The 19,091-nt window shown below is 44.2% G+C and overlaps 1 protein-coding gene across 1 annotated transcript; it reads left to right on the top strand.

Moving 5' to 3' along the window:
* The first annotated feature begins 14,859 nt into the window (after positions 1–14,859).
* LOC109893846 (echinoidin) lies at positions 14,860–18,635 on the top strand. Its single transcript, XM_020487046.2, has 6 exons — positions 14,860–15,024; positions 15,178–15,277; positions 16,011–16,135; positions 16,455–16,604; positions 16,921–17,029; positions 17,936–18,635. Exons 2-6 carry the CDS (start codon positions 15,199–15,201, stop codon positions 18,076–18,078), a joined length of 606 nt encoding a protein of 201 aa, XP_020342635.1. The 5' UTR covers positions 14,860–15,024; positions 15,178–15,198; the 3' UTR covers positions 18,079–18,635.
* Positions 18,636–19,091: the final 456 nt, after the last annotated feature.

Raw genomic sequence — 19,091 nt, 5'->3', positions numbered from 1 at the left:
TCTGGAACTCTGACAGAGTGATCATCAGATTCCAAGGCCCTTCTCCCCTAATTGCTCAGTTTGGCCAGGCTGCCAGCTCTATGAAGAGCCTTGGTGGTTCCAAACTTCTTCCATTCAAGAATGATGGAGGCCACTGTGTTCTTGGGGTCCTTCAATGCTGCAGAAATGCTTTGGTACCCTTCCCTGGGTCCATTGTGCGCCGCCCTATCTGACTCCCAAACATAGCCGGTTGTGATACAGACCAGGATCGAACCAGGGTCGGTAGTGACACCTCTAGCACTGAGATGCAGTGCCTTAGACCGCTGCGCCACTCCGGGGCCCTCATGGCTTGTTTTTTTCACTGACTTGCACTGGCAACTGTGGGATCTTATATAGACAGGTATGTGCCTTTAAAAAATTGTGTCCAAATTATTTGAATTTACCACAGGTGGACTCCAATTAAGTTGTAGAAACATCTCAAGGATGAATAATGGAAACAGGATACACCTAAGCTCAATTTCGAGTGTCATAGCAAAGGGTCTGCATACTTATGTAAATAAGGTATTTCTGTTGTTTATTTTTGATACAGTTGAAAAAAAATTATGGGGTATTGTGTGTAGATTGATGAGAGAAAGTATTAAATCCATTTTAGAATGAAGATGTAACCTATCAAAATGTGGAAAAGGGGAAGGGGTCTGAATACATACCCGAATGCAATGTATATTGTTTGTAGTTACTTCCTGATTTAATAGTGCTATTTAACCGTTATACCTTGATGTTAAGTGATTGTTTCCTCTGTTTGTTCCTAGACAAACCAGCTTTACTCAGCTGTGACATTTCTTATCATTTGAAGCCTATAAAAGACCAACAAACCTGTTTCAATAAAAAGTCAAGAGGCTACCCTCTCCTTGTGCAGACATACCCATTGCGTTACCTCCCACCCATCTTACCCACACTTTAAGCTATTCACCAACCATTACTACTGCAGGCACAATACCACTACTATAACTGATTTCAAAACCATACATATTTTAAAACAATTTAACAAGCACTTCACATTCTCTTCAGGAAGTGTACTTTTCGGTGATCACTGTCAGCCGAAATAGAACTTACAGTAGCTATCTGTCAAATAAACAGGTAGTAGGTCTACATACAAACCAATTCTACATATTTTTGGTACCACAAAAATACTTTTAAAGATGCCCTCATATTTATGTCCCCAAATAATAGCCTAAAACTTTTGAATCATTACATCATCATTCAACTAAAATCAAACTTAATTTACACTGAACGTCGGAAGTTTACATACACTTAGGTTAGAGTCATTAAAACTTGTTTTTCAACCATTCCACAAATTTCTTGTTAACAAACTATAGTTTTGACAAGTTGGTTAGGACATCTACTTTGTGCATGACACAAGTAATTTTTCCAACAATTGTTTACATACAGATTATTTCACTTATAATTCACTGTATCACAATTCCAGTGGGTCAGAAGTTTACATACACTAAATTGACTGTGCCTTTAAACAGCTTGGACAATTCCAGAAAATTATGTCATGGCTTTAGAAGCTTCTGATAGGCTAACGGACATCATTTGAGTTAATTGGAGATGTGCCTGTGGATGTATTTCAAGCCCTACCTTCAACCTCAGTGCTTCATTGCTTGACATCATTGGAAAATCAAAAGAAATCAGCCAAGACCTCAGAAAAAAATTGTCGACCTCCACAAGTCTGGTTCATCCTTGGGAGCAATTTCCAAAAGCCTGAAGGTACCACGTCCATCTCTACGAACAATAGTATGCAAGTATAAACACTATGGGACCACGCACGCATACCGCTCAGGAAGGAGATGCGGTCTGTCAGAGATGAATGCACTTTGGTGCGAAAAGTGCAAATCAATCGCAGAACAACAGCAAAGGACCTTGTGAAGATGCTTGAGGAAACAGGTCCTATAATCGACATAACTTGAAAGGCCGCTCAGCAAGGAAGAAGCCACTGCTCCAAAACCACCATAAAAAAGCCAGACTACAGTTTGCAACTGCATATGGGGACAAAGATTGTACTTTTTGGAGAAATGTCCTCTGGTTTGATGAAACAAAAATAGAACTGTTTGGCCATAATGACCATCGTTATGTTTGGAGAAGGTGGAGGCTTGCAAGCCAAAGACACCAACCCAACCGTGAAGCCTGGGGGTGGCAGCATCATGTTGTCGGGGTGCTTTGCTGCAGGAGGGACTGGTGCACTTCACAAAATAGATGGCATCATGAGAATGGAAAATTATGTGGATATATTGAAGCAACATCTCAAGACATCAGTCAGGAAGTTAAAGCTTGGTCGCAAATGGGTCTTCCAAATGGACAATGAGCCCAAGCATACTTCCAAAGTTGTGACAAAATGGCTTAAGCACAACAAAGTCAAGGTATTAGAGTGGCCGTCACAAAGCCCTGACCTCGTCCTATAGAAGATTTGTGGGCAGAACTGAAAAACGTGTGTGAGCAAGTCCTACAAACCTGACTCAGTTACACCAGCTCTGTCAGGAGGAATGGGCCAAAATTCACCCAACTTATTGTGGGAAGCTTGTGGAAGGCAACCTGAAATGTTGGACCCATGTTAAACAATTTAAAGGCAATGCTACCAAATACTAATTGAGTGTATGTAAACTTTTGACCCACTGGGAATGTGATGAAAATAATAAATAATTCGGAAATAAATAATTCTCTACTATTATTCTGACATTTCACATTCTTCAAATAAAGTGGTGATCCTAACTGACCTAAGACAGGGCATTTTTACTAGGATTAAATGTCAGGAATTGTGAAAAACTGAGTGTAAATGTATTTGGCTAAGGCGTATGTAAACTCCTGACTTCAACTGTATATGTTTTATTACGAACAACTTATGGTGTAACTGTGAATACATACATGGAACTCAAGTCCTTCTGTTCACCTAGCCTAGAATATCTCACAAGCCAAATGCCGACCGTACTATCTCCCGAGAGATTTTTAGTCAATAATATCCACATCGGTCTATATCCCTCCTCAAGCCGATACCACAACGGCCCTCAAAGAACTTCACTGGAAACCAAAACAAACTGGAAACCACATATCCTGAGGCTGCATTTATTATAGCTGGCGATTTTAACAAAACACATTTGAGGATAAGGCTCCCAAAATTCTATTAACATATTGATTGTTGTACTTGCGCCGCTAAAACTCTCGACCATTGTTATACTACCTTCCAGAATGCATATAAGGCCCTCCCCAGCCCTCCAGTCGGCAAATCGGACAACGATTCTATCTGGCTCCTCCCCTCCTATAGGCAGAAACTCAAACAGGAAGCACTCGCGGTGAGGACTATTCAACACTGGTCTGACCAATCGGAATCACACGGACTGGGATATGTAGCTTCAGAGTAGCTTCAGAAAATAATATTGGCACATATACCGATACGGTAAATGAGTTTATCAGGAAGTGCACAGGAGATGTTGTACCCACTGTGACTATTAAAACCTACCCTAACCAAAATCCACGGATAGATGGAACATTCTCGCAAAACTGAATGCACGAACCAATGCATTTAACCAGGGCAAGAAGACTGAGTATATGGAAGAATACAAACAGTGTAATTATTCCCTCAGCAAAGCAATCAAGCAGGCTAAACGTTGGTTCAGGGTGTGGCGTACAGCAGGTCAGCCAACAGGGGGAGACTCATCGAGGCCTGGTAACAGATGGAGTATTTTATCGCAAGGTGGTGGCTCCATCTGCTGGACGTGGCAGGTCTCGACGGGCTCTCCGGACAGGACTAATTAGGGTTGATTAGGAGCTGGTGAGTAATCAAGGGCGATTGCTCACCAGCTGTGCAAGGCCCATAAAGCTGCCAGAAGGGCAGAAAACAGGGGAGGAACTGGGGGAAGAAAGGTGACTTCTGTATTGTTGGAAATGGTGCCAGAGCGACAATGAGGGAGTTCAGTTTTTCTGCCCGACAGGATCCAACCAGACCCGGAGCCCAAAAGACGGTATCCCGGAGAGGGTCTCATGGAGGAGACCTATTATTTTCTTTTGAACTATTATTTAAATAAACACCTTTGAAACTGAGCTAATCCTACTCTGTCCGTGTCTGATCTGTGTAAACGTCTAGACCAAAACCCCTGGTCTGCCACAAGGGACAAAGTTAAATCCCAGTTCAACAGCTCTGACACGAGACGTATGTGCCAGGGTCTACAGACAATCACGGATTATAAAATTGAATCCGCCACATCGCAGACACCATCTTGCTTCCGGACAGACTGAACACCTTCTTTGCTCACTTTGAGGATAATACAGTGCCCCCGACGCAGCCTGCTATCAAGGACTGTGGGCTCTCCTTCTCCATGGATGATGTAAGACATTTAAGCATGTTAACCCTTGCGAGGCTGCCTGCCCAGATGGTATCCCTAGACGTGTCCTCAGAGAATGCGCAGACCAGCTGGCTGGAGTGTTTACAGATATATTCAATCTCTCCCTATCCCAGTCTGTTGTCCCCACATGTTTCAAGATGGCCACCATTGTCCCTGTACCTAAGAAAGCAAAAGTAATTTAACTAAATGACTGTTGCCCCGTAGCACTCACCTCTGTCATCAAGTGCTTTGAGAGACCAGTCAAGGATCATATCACCTCCACCTTACCTGCCACCCTAGACCCACTTCAATTTGCTTACCGCCCCAATAGATCCACAGACGATGCAATCGCCACCATTCTGCACACTGCCCTGTCCCATTTGGACAACAGTTATACCTATGTAAAAATGCTGTTCATTGACTATTATTGGACTGTTGGATTCGGGGTAAACTTTGAACATTGAGATAGTAAATACATGATAGATCAGAAGCATAGAATTTAAGGAGTGAAAGAGACTGGGTTTTATGTCAGAAGTTGTGGAAAGACACATGGCTTTGGAATGTGTTAGGTGGAGATGACACTGAGGGAGAGCGGGTAATGTATAGCATTTACATTGTCAGGATATGTTATTGTTCGCCATCAGGGATACTCTGGGAGGAGAGTATTGTATCTATAACCATGACAGCCTTGAGTTGGGGAGGAGTGAGCACTTTGGGGCAGAGGTCAGGTTAGATGAAGTGAGGAAGAACAGATATCACTAAGGTTCTGTCTAGCAACAGGGATGCATTGGCTGTGTGGTTGTGGGGGAGGAGACTCAGCCTAGGAGAAAGGGTTAAATATCAGTGCTTGTGTGAAATGTTTTTTTTTTTGTGTGTCTGAATTACAGCTGTAACGACCCTTTGGGAAGAATTAAACTTGGTTAAGCTTCCCTAGTGTCCGTGAGTTATTTACTCTGAAACTTTTGAACCTAACACTATAGCTGACACCATAGTGACCTCCAGGCTCATTAACAAGTTCGAGGCCCTGGGTCTGGACCCAGCCCTGTGCAACTGTGTCCTGGATTTCCTGATGGGTCGCCACCAGGTGGTGATGGTAGGAAAAAAACACCTTTTCGCCAATCCTCAACACTGGGGCCCCACAAGGGTGCGTGCTCAGCCCCCTCCTGTACTCACTGTTCACCCATGACTGCGTGGCCAAGCACACCTCCAACTCAATCATCAAGTTTGCAGATGACACAACAGTAGTAGGCTTGATTACCAACAACGACGAGACAGCCTAATGGGGGGAGATGAGGGCTCTGGGAGTGTGGGGCCAGGACAATAACCTCTCACTCAATCAACCTCTCACAACACTGACAAACTGAAATGGTCCACACACACAGACAGTGTGGTGAAGAAGGCGCAACAGCGCCTCTTCAACCTCAGGAGGCTAAAGAATTTTGGCTTAACACCTAATACCCTCACAAACTTTTACAAATGCACAATTGAGAGCATCCTGTCGGGTTGTATCACCGCCTGGTACAGCAACTGCACCGCCCACAACCATAAAGCTCTCCAGAGGGTGGTGCGGTCTGCACAACGCATTACTGGGGGCAAACTTCCTGACCTTCTGGATACCTACAGCACCCGATGCCATAGGTTGGCCAAAAAGATAATCAATAACATCAACCACCTGAGCCACTGCCTGCTCACCCCGCTATCATCCAGAAGGCGAGGTTAGTACAAGTGCATCAAAGCAGGGACCTAGAGACTTAAAAACAGCTTCTCTCTCAAGGCCATCAGACTGCTAAACAGCCATCACTAGCACATCAGAGGCGGCTGCCTATAGACATAGATTAGGAATCACTGGCCACTTTTAGAAATGAAACCCTGGCCACTTCAATAATTTCTCCGTATCTTGCATTACTCATCTCATATGTATAAACTATACTCTATACTATTCTACTGTATTTTAGTCACTTTAATTGCATGTAAATATTGCATCACCCATCTCATATCTATATACTGTATTCTATACTATGACACTATCTTAGTCCAATGCTGCACTGACATATATGTATATATTCTTAATCCATTCCTTACTTAGATTTACGTGTATTTTGGGTATATGTTGGGAAACTGTGAGATATTACTGGTTAGATATTACTGCACTGTCGGAGCTAGAAGCACAAGCATTTTGCTACACCCGCAATAACATCTGCTTAACACGTGTATGTGACCAATACATTTTATTTGAACTTTAGCTAGCTGGCTAACATTAGCTAGGTTACGGGTTAAGTTTAGGAGAGAGGTTAAAGGTTTAGGGGAAGGGTTAACTAGTATGCTAAGTAGTTGCAAAGTAGCAAAAACGTAAGTGATTGTTAAAATGGTGATGAGATTCAAACGCGCATATTTTGGTTACTAGATGTTCGCCTTATGTACCTACCTATCCACCCCGACCAACCGCCCTCCTATCATATTTGCCTTAAGTAACTTTCTGTCTTATGTAACCATGCCAAACGTAACATATCATACTAATGAGTGTCCTGGGTGTAGTTTACAATGTCAGCCTAGTCTGAGACCGGGCTGGTTTTTCTTGATAACCTTGATAATCTGCTGATTTCATGATGCCTTGCACATGTTCAAGGTCCCCAGTACCAGAGGCAGCAAAGCAACCCCACCCCACTCTTTCTAATTGGTCTATTAACTTGTCCTGTATGGCTCAGTTGGTAGAGCATGGTGCTCGCACTATCAGGGTAGTGGGTTCAATTCCCGGAGTCTTCCTCACATAAAATGTATGCACGCATGAATGTAAGTTGCTTTGATTAAAGTGTCTGCTATGAGACGTATAAAATATAGAACTCATTTAATACCTGTTGATGTCACAAGGCAGATGACAAACAGGCTGAAATTTCAGCTGTTCTTTTCTAACAGCTCTTATACTTAAAGGGCATTAGCCACAATTTAACAGTATTATTCCAACCTCATAGTGTGGAAATATATATAAAATAAAGTGTTTGATTGCACTGGGCCTTTAAAAGAAGATGCCGCAGGCCATTTGAAAACATGATTTATTCTACATCGAGTCCACAAGTATGTAACCTTTGTACATTTCTCATGAAAAAAAAACCATTGAACTCTGTGTTTGCAGAAGGCTAATATATCTACTAGAGTTTGAGGATAATAATAATTATAATAATTATAATAGAGCAACACACACGTGCCTGAGTCTATCATGTGCCAACTGTGGTTGTGTAACGTATTCTAACAAAATGAAAACACTCTGCCCTTAAAACACAAAGAGTAGGACTGCGTCCCAAAAGCCACCCTATTCCTTATATAGGGCATTACTTTTGACCAGAGTCTTATGGGCCCTGGTCAAAAGTAGTGCACTATGTAGGAGGTAAGGTTCCATTTGGAACACAGTGTATGTAGAAGAAGAAGAGTCAGCCAGCCTGTCCGTCTATCGATAGAGATAATCAGCTTGTATGTTGGCAAAGATCTCGGCCTCCCACTTGTCAAGCAGTTCCCCTTTGTTGTGGGTCTCTGTAGAAAACAGAAAAGATAGTCAAGCACTGACATCTAACTTGGTTATCTTTAGGCGTATTTAGTGAGGAAACTGACACTTTTTACTCTCTATTCTATAGGCATTTTGAGTCTTCTATCAAAATGCCCGATAATGCTTGCAGGAGATGTCACGGCGACGTTGGTCAGCTAAGCTTATGTGCAGAAACACGTCATTGTCACGCCCTGGTCTTAGTATTTTGTGTTTATATATTTATTTGGTCAGGACAGGGTGTGACATGGGGTTATTTTGTGTTGTGTTGTGGTATTGTGGGTTTTAGTAGGTATTGGGATTGTGGCTGAGTAGGGGTGTCTAGCATAGTCTATGGCTGCCTGAGGCAGTTCTCAATCAGAGTCAGGTGATTCTCGTTGTCTCTGATTGGGAACCATATTTAGGTAGCCTGGGTTTCACTGTGTGTTTTGTGGGTGATTGTTCCTGTCTCTGTGTTAGTTATTCACCAGATAGGCTGTATAGGTTTTCACATTCCGTTTGTTGTTTTTGTATTGTTTGTGTTTTTCCTTATTAAAGATGTATCGAACTAACCACGCTGCATTTTGGTCCGACTCTCCTTCAACGGAAGAAAGCCGTAACAGAATCACCCACCACACCCGGACCAAGTGGCGTGGTAACAGGCAACAGCGGCAGCAGGAGCAGCGCGACAAGAATTTCTGGACTTGGGAGGAAATCCTCGACGGGAGAGGACCCTGGGCTAAACCAGGGGAGTGTAGCCGCACCAAGGTGCAGCGAGAGAGGGACTGGACATGGGAGGACGAACTGGACGGTGAAGGACCCTGGGATCAGCCTGGAGAATATCGCCGCCCCAAAGAAGAACTGGAGCCGGCGAGAGCCGAGAGGCGCTGGTATGAGGAGAAGCCACAGCGGCAGCAGGAGCAACAATATCAGGACTACACTACTTGGGAGGAAATAGACAGGTGGGCTGTCGACCCAGAGAAAGTGCCGGAGCCCGCCTGGGATTCGCTGGAGCAGTGCGAAGCAGGCTATAGGAGAATGGAGTTGAAGAGAAAAGCACGGCGGCGCAGATGGAAACCCGAAAGTCAGCCCCAAAAATGTATTGGGGGGGGGGGGCTCAGGGAGAGAGTGGCAGAGTCAGGAGTCAGACCTGAGCCAACTCTCCCTGTTTATAGTGAGGAGCCAAGGAGGAGACCAGAACCAGAGCCGGTGTTAGAGGTGAGCGAAGCAGAGACTGTGAAGGAGTTAATGGGGAAATTGGAGGAGAGAGTAATGAGGGAGTTGCTAGTTTGGTGCTTTAGGTACGATATTCGTCCGACGGAGCGAGTCGGGGATTTGATGGCACCTGGGTCAGCGCTCCATACTCGTCCTGAGGTGCGTGTTAGTCGGCTGGTGAAAATTGTGCCAGCCTCATGCACTAGGCCTCCTGTGTACCTACCTAGCCTTGCACGTCCTATGCCAGCCCTGCTCTCAGGCTCTCCAGTACACCTTCACGGTCCGGTCCATCCTGTGCCACCTTCACACACCAGTCCTCCGGTGGCAGCTCCCCGCACCAGGCTTCCTGTGCGTGTCCTCGGTTCAGTACCACCAGTTCCAGCACCATGCACCAGGCCTTCAGTGCGCCTCGCCTGTTTAGCGCTATCAGAGCCTTCCTCCTCTCCAGTGCTGTCGGAGTCTCCCACCTGTTTAGCGCTGCTGGAGCCTCCCGCCTGTTCAGCGCAGCCAGAGCTTTCCTCCTCTACGGCGCTGCTGGAGTCTCCCGCCTGTTCAGCGCTGCCAGAGCCTTCCTCCTCTACAGCGCTGCTGGAGTCTCCCGCCTGTTTAGCCCAGCCAGAGCCTTCCTCCTCTCCAGCGCTGTCGGAGTCTCCCGCCTGTTTAGCGCTGCCAGAGCCTTCCTCCTCTCCAGCGCTGCCGGAGTCTCCCGCCTGTTCAGTGCAGCCAGAGCCTTCGTCCTCTACAGCGCTGCCGGAGCCTCCTGCCTGTTCAGCGCAGCCAGAGCTGCTAATCTGCATGGAGCAGCCAGAGCTGCCAGTCTACATGGAGCAGCCAGAGCTGCCAGTCTGCATGGAGCAGCCAGAGCTGCCAGTCTGCATGGAGCAGCCAGAGCTGCCAGTCTGCATGGAGCAGCCAGAGCTGCCAGTCTGCATGGAGCAGCCAGCCTGCATGGAGCAGCCAGAGCTGCCAGCCTGCATGGAGCAGCCTGAGCTGTCAGTCTGCATGGAGCAGCCAGAGCTGTCAGTCTGCATGGAGCAGCCAGAGCTGTCAGTCTGCATGGAGCAGCCAGAGCTGCCAGTCTACTTGGAGCAGCCAGATCCGTCAGTCTGCCAGGATCCACCAGTCAGCCAGACTCTTCCAGATCTGCCAGTCAACCAGACTCTTCCAGATCTGCCAGTCAACCAGACTCTTCCAGATCTGCCAGTCAGCCAGACTCTTCCAGATCTGCCAGTCAACCAGACTCTTCCAGATCTGCCAGTCAGCCAGACTCTTCCAGATCTGCCAGTCAGCCAGACTCTTCCAGATCCGCCAGTCAGCCAGGATCTGCCGGATCCTACTACCTGCCTGAGTTTCCTCTCAGTACTGGGCTTCCTCTCGGTACTGGGCTTCCTCTCGGTACTGGGCTTCCCCTCAGTGCTGAGCTTCCCCTCAGTGCTGAGCTTCCCCTCAGTGCTGAGCTACCCCTCAGTGCTGAGCTTCCCCTCAGTCCCGAGCTTCCCCTCAGTCCCGAGCTACCCCTCAGTCCCGAGCTACCCCTCAGTCCCGAGCTACCCCTCACTTCCGAGCTTCCCCTCAGTCCCGAGCTGCCACTCAATCCAGTGGGGTCCTTGGTGAGGGTTATTAGGCCTAGGTCGGCGGCGAGGGTCGCCAATCAAAGGACGCGTTACAGGGGGACTAAGACTTGGTTGGAGTGGGGTCCACGTCCCGAGCCGGAGCCGCCACAGTGGACAGACGCCCACCCGGACCCTCCCCTATGGGTTTTAGTGTGCGGCCGGGAGTCCGCACCTTGGGGGGGGGGGTTCTGTCACGCCCTGGTCTTAGTATTTTGTGTTTATATATTTATTTGGTCAGGCCAGGCTGTGACATGGGGTTATTTTGTGTTGTGTTGTGGTATTGGGGGTTTTAGTAGGTATTGGGATTGTGGCTGAGTAGGGGTGTCTAGCATAGTCTATGGCTGCCTGAGGCAGTTCTCAATCAGAGTCAGGTGATTCTCGTTGTCTCTGATTGGGAACCATATTTAGGTAGCCTGGGTTTCACTGTGTGTTTTGTGGGTGATTGTTCCTGTCTCTGTGTTAGTTATTCACCAGATAGGCTGTATAGGTTTTCACATTCCGTTTGTTGTTTTTGTATTGTTTGTGTTTTTCCTTATTAAAGATGTATCGAACTAACCACGCTGCATTTTGGTCCGACTCTCTTTCGACGGAGGAAAACCGTAACAGTCATGGAGTCTAATGGTCGTCTTGCGCCGAACTGTGCATGTGCAGGCCGTCAAATCAAAGGCCCTCCTTCGATATGAAGTTGTTTTGACAAATGAAAACGTTAGTTTGTCACAAGGTTGGAGTAATAACATGTTCAACTACTGAAGACATTGGCTCCAATCTAAGTTGTGCCTTTTAGATTGAGAAAATTAAAAACGAAGGAATCATTTTTCACTTCTCTCATTGGCTTCTCAAATGGCAAACCCCGGGCTGGTCTGCTTTGTCTGTTTCACAAGCATTCTCAGAAGTCTCATGATGTTGTGACTCTGGGTTTAGAAACTCGGTGCTAGTATAGTTTTCTCAACTGACACTATCAACCGACACTATCCAGTGAATTTGTTGACATTTAGAACGTTTACAGTGCCTTGCGAAAGTATTCGGCCCCCTTGAACTTTGCGACCTTTTGCCACATTTCAGGCTTCAAACATAAAGATATAAAACTCTATTTTTTTATATATTTATTTGGTCAGGACAGGGTGTGACACAACAAGTGGGACACAATCATGAAGTGGAACGACATTTATTGGATATTTCAAACTTTTTTAACAAATCAAAAACGGAAAAATTGGGCGTGCAAAATTATTCAGCCCCCTTAAGTTAATACTTTGTAGCGCCACCTTTTGCTGCGATTACAGCTGTAAGTCGCTTGGGGTATGTCTCTATCAGTTTTGCACATCGAGAGACTGAAAAGTTTTCCCATTCCTCCTTGCAAAAAAGCTCGAGCTCAGTGAGGTTGGATGGAGAGCATTTGTGAACAGCAGTTTTCAGTTCTTTCCACAGATTCTCGATTGGATTCAGGTCTGGACTTTGACTTGGCCATTCTAACACCTGGATATGTTTATTTTTTAACCATTCCATTGTAGATTTTGCTTTATGTTTTGGATCATTGTCTTGTTGGAAGACAAATCTCTGTCCCAGTCTCAGGTCTTTTGCAGACTCCATCAGGTTTTCTTCCAGAATGGTCCTGTATTTGGCTCCATCCATCTTCCCATCAATTTTAACAATCTTCCCTGTCCCTGCTGAAGAAAAGCAGGCCCAAACCATGATGCTGCCACCACCATGTTTGACAGTGGGGATGGTGTGTTCAGGGTGATGAGCTGTGTTGCTTTTACGCCAAACATAACGTTTTGCATTGTTGCCAATAAGTTCAATTTTGGTTTCATCTGACCAGAGCACCTTCTTCCACATGTTTGGTGTGTCTCCCAGGTGGCTTGTGGCAAACTTTAAACGACACTTTTTATGGATATCTTTAAGAAATGGCTTTCTTCTTGCCACTCTTCCATAAAGGCCAGATTTGTGCAATATACGACTGATTGTTGTCCTATGGACAGAGTCTCCCACCTCAGCTGTAGATCTCTGCAGTTCATCCAGAGTGATCATGGGCCTCTTGGCTGCATCTCTGATCAGTCTTCTCCTTGTATGAGCTGAAAGTTTAGAGGGACGGCCAGGTCTTGGTAGATTTGAAGTGGTCTGATACTCCTTCCATTTCAATATTATCGCTTGCACAGTGCTCCTTGGGATGTTTAAAGCTTGGGTAATCTTTTTGTATCCAAATCCGGCTTTAAACTTCTTCACAACAGTATCTCGGACCTGCCTGGTGTGTTCCTTGTTCTTCATGATGCTCTCTGCGCTTTTAACGGACCTCTGAGACTATCACAGTGCAGGTGCATTTATACGGAGACTTGATTACACACAGGTGGATTGTATTTATCATCATTAGTCATTTAGGTCAACATTGGATCATTCAGAGATCCTCACTGAACTTCTGGAGAGAGTTTGCTGCACTGAAAGTAAAGGGGCTGAATAATTTTGCACATCCCCATATTTTTCAGTTTTTGATTTGTTAAAAAAGTTTGAAATATCCAATAAATGTCGTTCCACTTCATGATTGTGTCCCACTTGTTGTTGATTCTTCACAAAAAAATACAGTTTTAGATCTTTATGTTTGAAGCCTGAAATGTGGCAAAAGGTCGCAAAGTTCAAGGGGGCCGAATACTTTCGCAAGGCACTGTACATAGGAAATACATTTGACTATGCCTGCTACGATGTGTTTCCATTTAACAGTCTTGTCTCGATTTAAACAACTGGACATAATGACATCACAATAAAACAATTCAAATAAACTGCAGTGTCGAATAAAAACGAAGTTGTTGAAGTGTTTTCCATTTAGGCAAATTGTGCATCAATAAATTGGCGACAGCCTGCATGCCCTCCCTCCTGCAGTAAATTATTCACGCCCCTTGACTTTTGCCAAATTTTGTTGTGGTACAGCCTGAATATTAAATCGATTAAATTGAGATTTTGTGTTTGGCTAACTCTTGGCAAATTCTTCTGTATACCAACCCTATCTTGTCACAACTCAACTGATTGGCTCAAAGGCATTACGAAGGAAAGAAATTCCACAAATTAACTTTTTAACAAGGCACACCCGTTAATTAAAATGCATTCCAGGTGACTACCTCATGAAGCTGGTTGAGCGAATGCTAAGAATGCCAATTATAAAATATATTTGGTTCCTACATGATGCCATATGTGTTATTTCATAGTTTTGACGTCTTCACTATTATTCTACAATGTAGAAAATAGTACAAATAAAGAAAAACCCTTGAATAAGTAGGTGTGTCCAAACTTTTGACTGGTACTGTACATACAGTGCACTCAGAAAGTATTCAGACCCCTTGACTTTTCCACATTTTGTTACGTTACAGCCTTATTCTAAAATGGATTAACTATTTTTTTCTCATTAATCTACACACAATACCCCATAATGACAAAGCAAAAACATGTTTTTAGAAATGTTTGCACAAAAAAAAGCTGAAATTTCACATTTACATAAGTATTCAGACCCTTTAACTCAGTACTTTGTTGAAGCACCTTTGGAGTCTTCTTGGGTATGATGCAACAAGCTTGAAGTACCTGTATTTGGAGAGTTTCTCCCATTCTTCTCTGCAGATCCAATTTTGCTCACTCTTCAGCTGTAAACTGTTCCCAAATCTTCAATGTTTGATGGTTGCCCTCGACCAACTGCTGTTTTCAGATCTCACCGTAAGTTTTTGATGGGGACACAAATCTGGACTCATTGGTGGCCACTCCAGTCCAGTGTTTCTTCTCTAACCATTCCTGGGTGCTTTTTTATGTTCTTGGGTTCGTTGTCCTGCTGGATACCCACAACCTTTGACGGAGACCTAGTTTTTGGACACCGTGTTGAACACTCCACTCCAAAACCCCTTGATAATCTGCTGATTTCATGATGCCTTGCACATGTTCAAGGCCCCCAGTACCAGAGGCAGCAAACCAAACCCACAGCATTATCGACACTCTCCCATATTTGATTTTAGGGAGGAATGTTGTAGGAATGCTTAATTTGGTGATACACTACTGTAGATATTGTTTTTCAATGGGACAAGCAAAACAAATAACTGGAGATTTTTTGTTGTTGAAAAGTGAAAGGGTGACAACTGTAGCCAGGGATTGCACATACTGTCTAGACAAACCCAGAGGGGTTGCAACTTTTTATGTGTAAGAGGTTGAGACAGCAGAAAAGAGGAAATACATTTGAGATTAGGATGGAGATTAAGAGGTATGGAATAGGTATATAAGGAAGCAGAGCTGAGTGAAAGAGAGCATCTGAAGCAAGGAGAAGCAAGAATAGAGGAAAAAGACGACATTTACATACACCAAGGTAAAACCCAAATATTTGATTCTGTAATGAGAAAATGCACCTCTCTCTCATTTGTCTCTGAGTGTGCCGGAGTCTGGTTGCGCGCCCCCACAGATCGGAACTCCCAGTTTCCTTTATAAAATATATATAATAACTTTGCTCTTTTCCCAACAGCTGAAGAGAAGTGAAGATCCCATGATGAAGGTCCTACCCATTCTGGCCGTGATGCTACTCGGGACGTCTGCCATGGTGCTCAATGGTCTAAACTCCACCGGTACAGTAGCCTTCCCTCATCATCTCAACACCACAGTGACTGATGTAGATTCTCTCAGCAGAAGATGTATTTTCAAGGCCGGTTACTCTGACCGAGAATAAGCCTAATTAATCCTGGACTGAAAAGCACGCTCAAATTAGAATAGCCATGTGAAGTTCTGTGTCTGCCCACATAAGAAAATATATTCTATAGTATACATGTAAATACTATAGTATTCACTGCAGTGTGAATACTATAGGGGTCTAAGACAGACCCCGACTCTGCTCTTTTCTATAACCTGTAGGGAACACAATATTTGGTATATACTTGGCATGTAGGTTTCTCACTTATGGGTGGAAAAAATTAATTGCAATATGGGTGAGGGAAATAGGCAGGTTATATGCAAATAAGATAGTATAGTATTTACTGTCGTTTTAAAAAAGTGTAGTGTTTTGCGGAAAATACTGTACTATTTACAACAGTGTTTTTTTGTGTGGATAATACTGTAGTATTTACTATAGAATTCTACAACATTGTATAGTAAGTACTACACATGCTTGAGAGATACAACAGTGTGTAGTGTAGTGTTCCACAGTTTACTATGGAATTCTATAGTAAGTACTGTAAGATTCTATAGTAAACTGTAGTTTTTTTTCCATGTGGGTGGGAAACCAGCCCTGTGAGTATATGGACGGAGCCTCTCTCTCATATCCGTCCTTTTAATCTCTCCCTTGTTCTCCCCTTGTCCTTTTAGAACCTAGGCAGGTCTCTGGGAAGGTCAAGGACTTTCCTCACTGTCCTGGCCATTCTACCTGGTATAAACTGGGGCAGAAATGTGTTAAGCACTTCAAGGAGGAATTGGACTTTCAATCTGCTGAGGTAAATTCAGACTTCCCTAAGGTTTTAGTCTACAGACCCAGTTACTTAACCTTTATTTAGGCAAGAGAGTCCCATTGAGACCAATGTCTCTTTTCGTTAAAGGTAGACATACCGTAGTGAACCTCTGTATCTCTACATGATACGCAAAGTGACCACCATAACTAACTCTCAAAGCCGCATGCTGTACTCTAGTTCAGGTTATCCACTCCATTGTCTTTACCCGTGTCCAGTGTTGTGCATTAGTGTCTAACTCTAAATGGATTTTGATGATGACAACTCTCTCTTTCGTTTTCTCATTCATTCATTCTCACCCACACAGGGTTTCTGCCACTCTCAAAAGGACAAATCTCATCTGATATCAATCCACTCCAGCCAGGAGAACCAGGATGTGGACGTTTTTGCTCAGACGTTCAGCAGAGATTCCCCTCGCATCTGGCTTGGCGGTTTTACAGTATCTGACCCCCTTCAGGTGGCGGTTTTAGACTAAAAAGGGGCAGTTTCCCGGACACAGATTGACCTGGACTAAAAATGATTATTGATGTAGTGTCTTTATTGAGTCTGCTTTTTAGTCCAGGACTAGGCTTAATCGGTATCCAGGAAACCACCCCAGAGTTTCACCATTCAATTTGATCATCATTATAAAAACCAGGTGGACAGTGTTCATGTCCCCCAACGCCTTCTGTCATGATGCTTGATCTCTGTCTCTTTGTCTCTTTCTGTCTGTCTGTCTGTCTCGGTCGGTCTGTCTCTCTGTATCGCTCTCTCTTTCTCTCTCTCTCTCATAGCCTCACCGCTACCTCTGGACTGATGGGTCCTCCATGGACTACTATTCCTGGCTTCAGAACCCCAGGCAGCCATCCGGTGACGGACAGTGCATGGAAATGAACTGGCAGCGTAAGCAAGAGAAGTCAGGGATAATGGGAGGGGAGGGAGAGAGTGATGGAGGGAAGGCAGGCGGAGAGGGAGGGAGTATTTTTTTTATTTAACTAGGCAAGTCAGTTAAGAACAAATTATTATTTAAAATGACAGCCTACCCTGGCCAAACCCTAACCAGGACGACGCTGGGCCAATTGTTCACCGCCCTAGGGGACTCCCAATCACAGCTGGTTGTGATACAGCCTGGAATTGGACCAGCGCCGGTAGTGACACCTCTAGCACTGAGATGTAGTACCTTAGACCGCTGTGCCACCCGGGAGTAGGGGGCAAGGGAAAGAGGGGACATGACAGAGCGACTTACAAGAGCAATTAGGGTTAATTGCCTTAATCAAGGGCACATCGATAGATATCTCACCTAGTCAGCTCTGGGATTTGAACCAACGATCTTAACGATCTTAACAGCTAAGCTACCAGCTACACCAAATTCAGTATGCTGATGTATTCAGAATTGTGTTAACTATTGTGGAAAAGGGAGTGGGATGTTTTTGATTTGAAGTATGACAAATCTCATAGCTTTGTGTTCTATAGATCAGTGGCCATGTGGTTAGAGTGACTGTCCTGAGTTTGGATGGTTGGGGGTTCAATCCCAGGTTGAGTCATACCAAAAAGCGGACTGATTCCTCATTGCTTGGCACTCAGCATTAAAGTGAAGTTTTGAGGGTAAGATCCTGTGATAGACGAGTGTCAAGGCATTGTACTTGTATTAAATGATACGTCAAAAGCCTCATGCTACAGAAACAGTAGATAGGCTCATCTTGGACAAGGCTGCTTAGCTACTAATGTAGCTCAAAACTCTCTAAAAGGGATTTAATAATGGATAAAAACTAACTTTTTCATTTTATCTCTCCATCTCTATTTATCTAGGCAAAGGGGACTGGAATGATTACCCGTGCAGCAAAACCAATTACTTTCTGTGTGCCTTCATACCTGGTGAAAGAGAGGAAACAAAGGGAGGAGGAGAAGAAGAGGGGATGGTGGAAAAAGGGAGTGGGAGGTTTATCATTTAAAGTAGATGACAGATGAGCAGTATAGCAGTATATACTACCTGTCAGATACGCTTTGCATTACAGCTTTCTCAGACATCACGACCCCAGGACCCTGTAAAATGTTAGAGAAAACCCACTGCTCAAAGACTAAGCCTTTGTCAGCTAAAAGTTCTCACCGTCACAGTCAGTTTCAGTCCGCCCAAAGATTTAATGAAACAACTTATTGTATTAGAAACTTCTAAACACATTGCATTTGAGAATTCTATCTAGGTCTATTGTCAGAAAACAGTAAAACAGTTATTTTCTTTAGGAATGTAGTGGAGTAAAAGTATGTTGTCAAAAATATAAATAGTAAAGTAAAGTACAGATACCCCAGAAAACGACATAAGTAGTACTTTACACCACTGCATTTGAGAATCCTATCTAGGCCTATTGTCAGAAAACAGTGTAACCTAATCTATTTTCAGGGGGAATTGTGTTGATGAAATGCTGCTTCACTTGTTTGTACTATGAAACACTGCGCATTGCTTGACTAGCAAATAAAAAAGGAATACAAAAATATCTTCATGAATCAATAATCGTTGCATGACTTTCTTTTGTTGACCTGGCCTTATTTAGAAACCAGATGGGGACAAGGGGTCAATACATAGCAATACAGCCTCATCTTATTTATAGATGGACAACCCACTGGGTGGACTTGACAGATTTAGAATTTAACCTACTACCTTTCCATTCAGTGCCCTGTTTGAGTAGTGTGCCCAAAACAGAGAGCATGCGTGATATTTACTGTGCGTGTGTTTTTATGCATGCTATTGATCAGAGAGAGAGATTAATCTAAACATCAGCGCCACAGGTAACTTCCACAAAGCTGGGAATGAGCTGAGAGACAAGGCAAGAAGGGCCTTCTATGCTATCAAAAGGAACATCACATTAGACATACCTATTAGGATCTGGCTAAAAATACTTGAATCAGTTATAGAACCCATTTCTCTTTATGGTTGTGAGGTCTGTGGTCCGCTCAACAACCATGAATT

This window comes from Oncorhynchus kisutch, linkage group LG7 (genome assembly GCF_002021735.2).
Source record: "Oncorhynchus kisutch isolate 150728-3 linkage group LG7, Okis_V2, whole genome shotgun sequence".
Lineage (NCBI taxonomy): Eukaryota > Metazoa > Chordata > Actinopteri > Salmoniformes > Salmonidae > Oncorhynchus > Oncorhynchus kisutch.
Note: the sequence above shows the minus strand (reverse complement) of the source record. Positions and strands in the feature narration are given on the sequence as shown.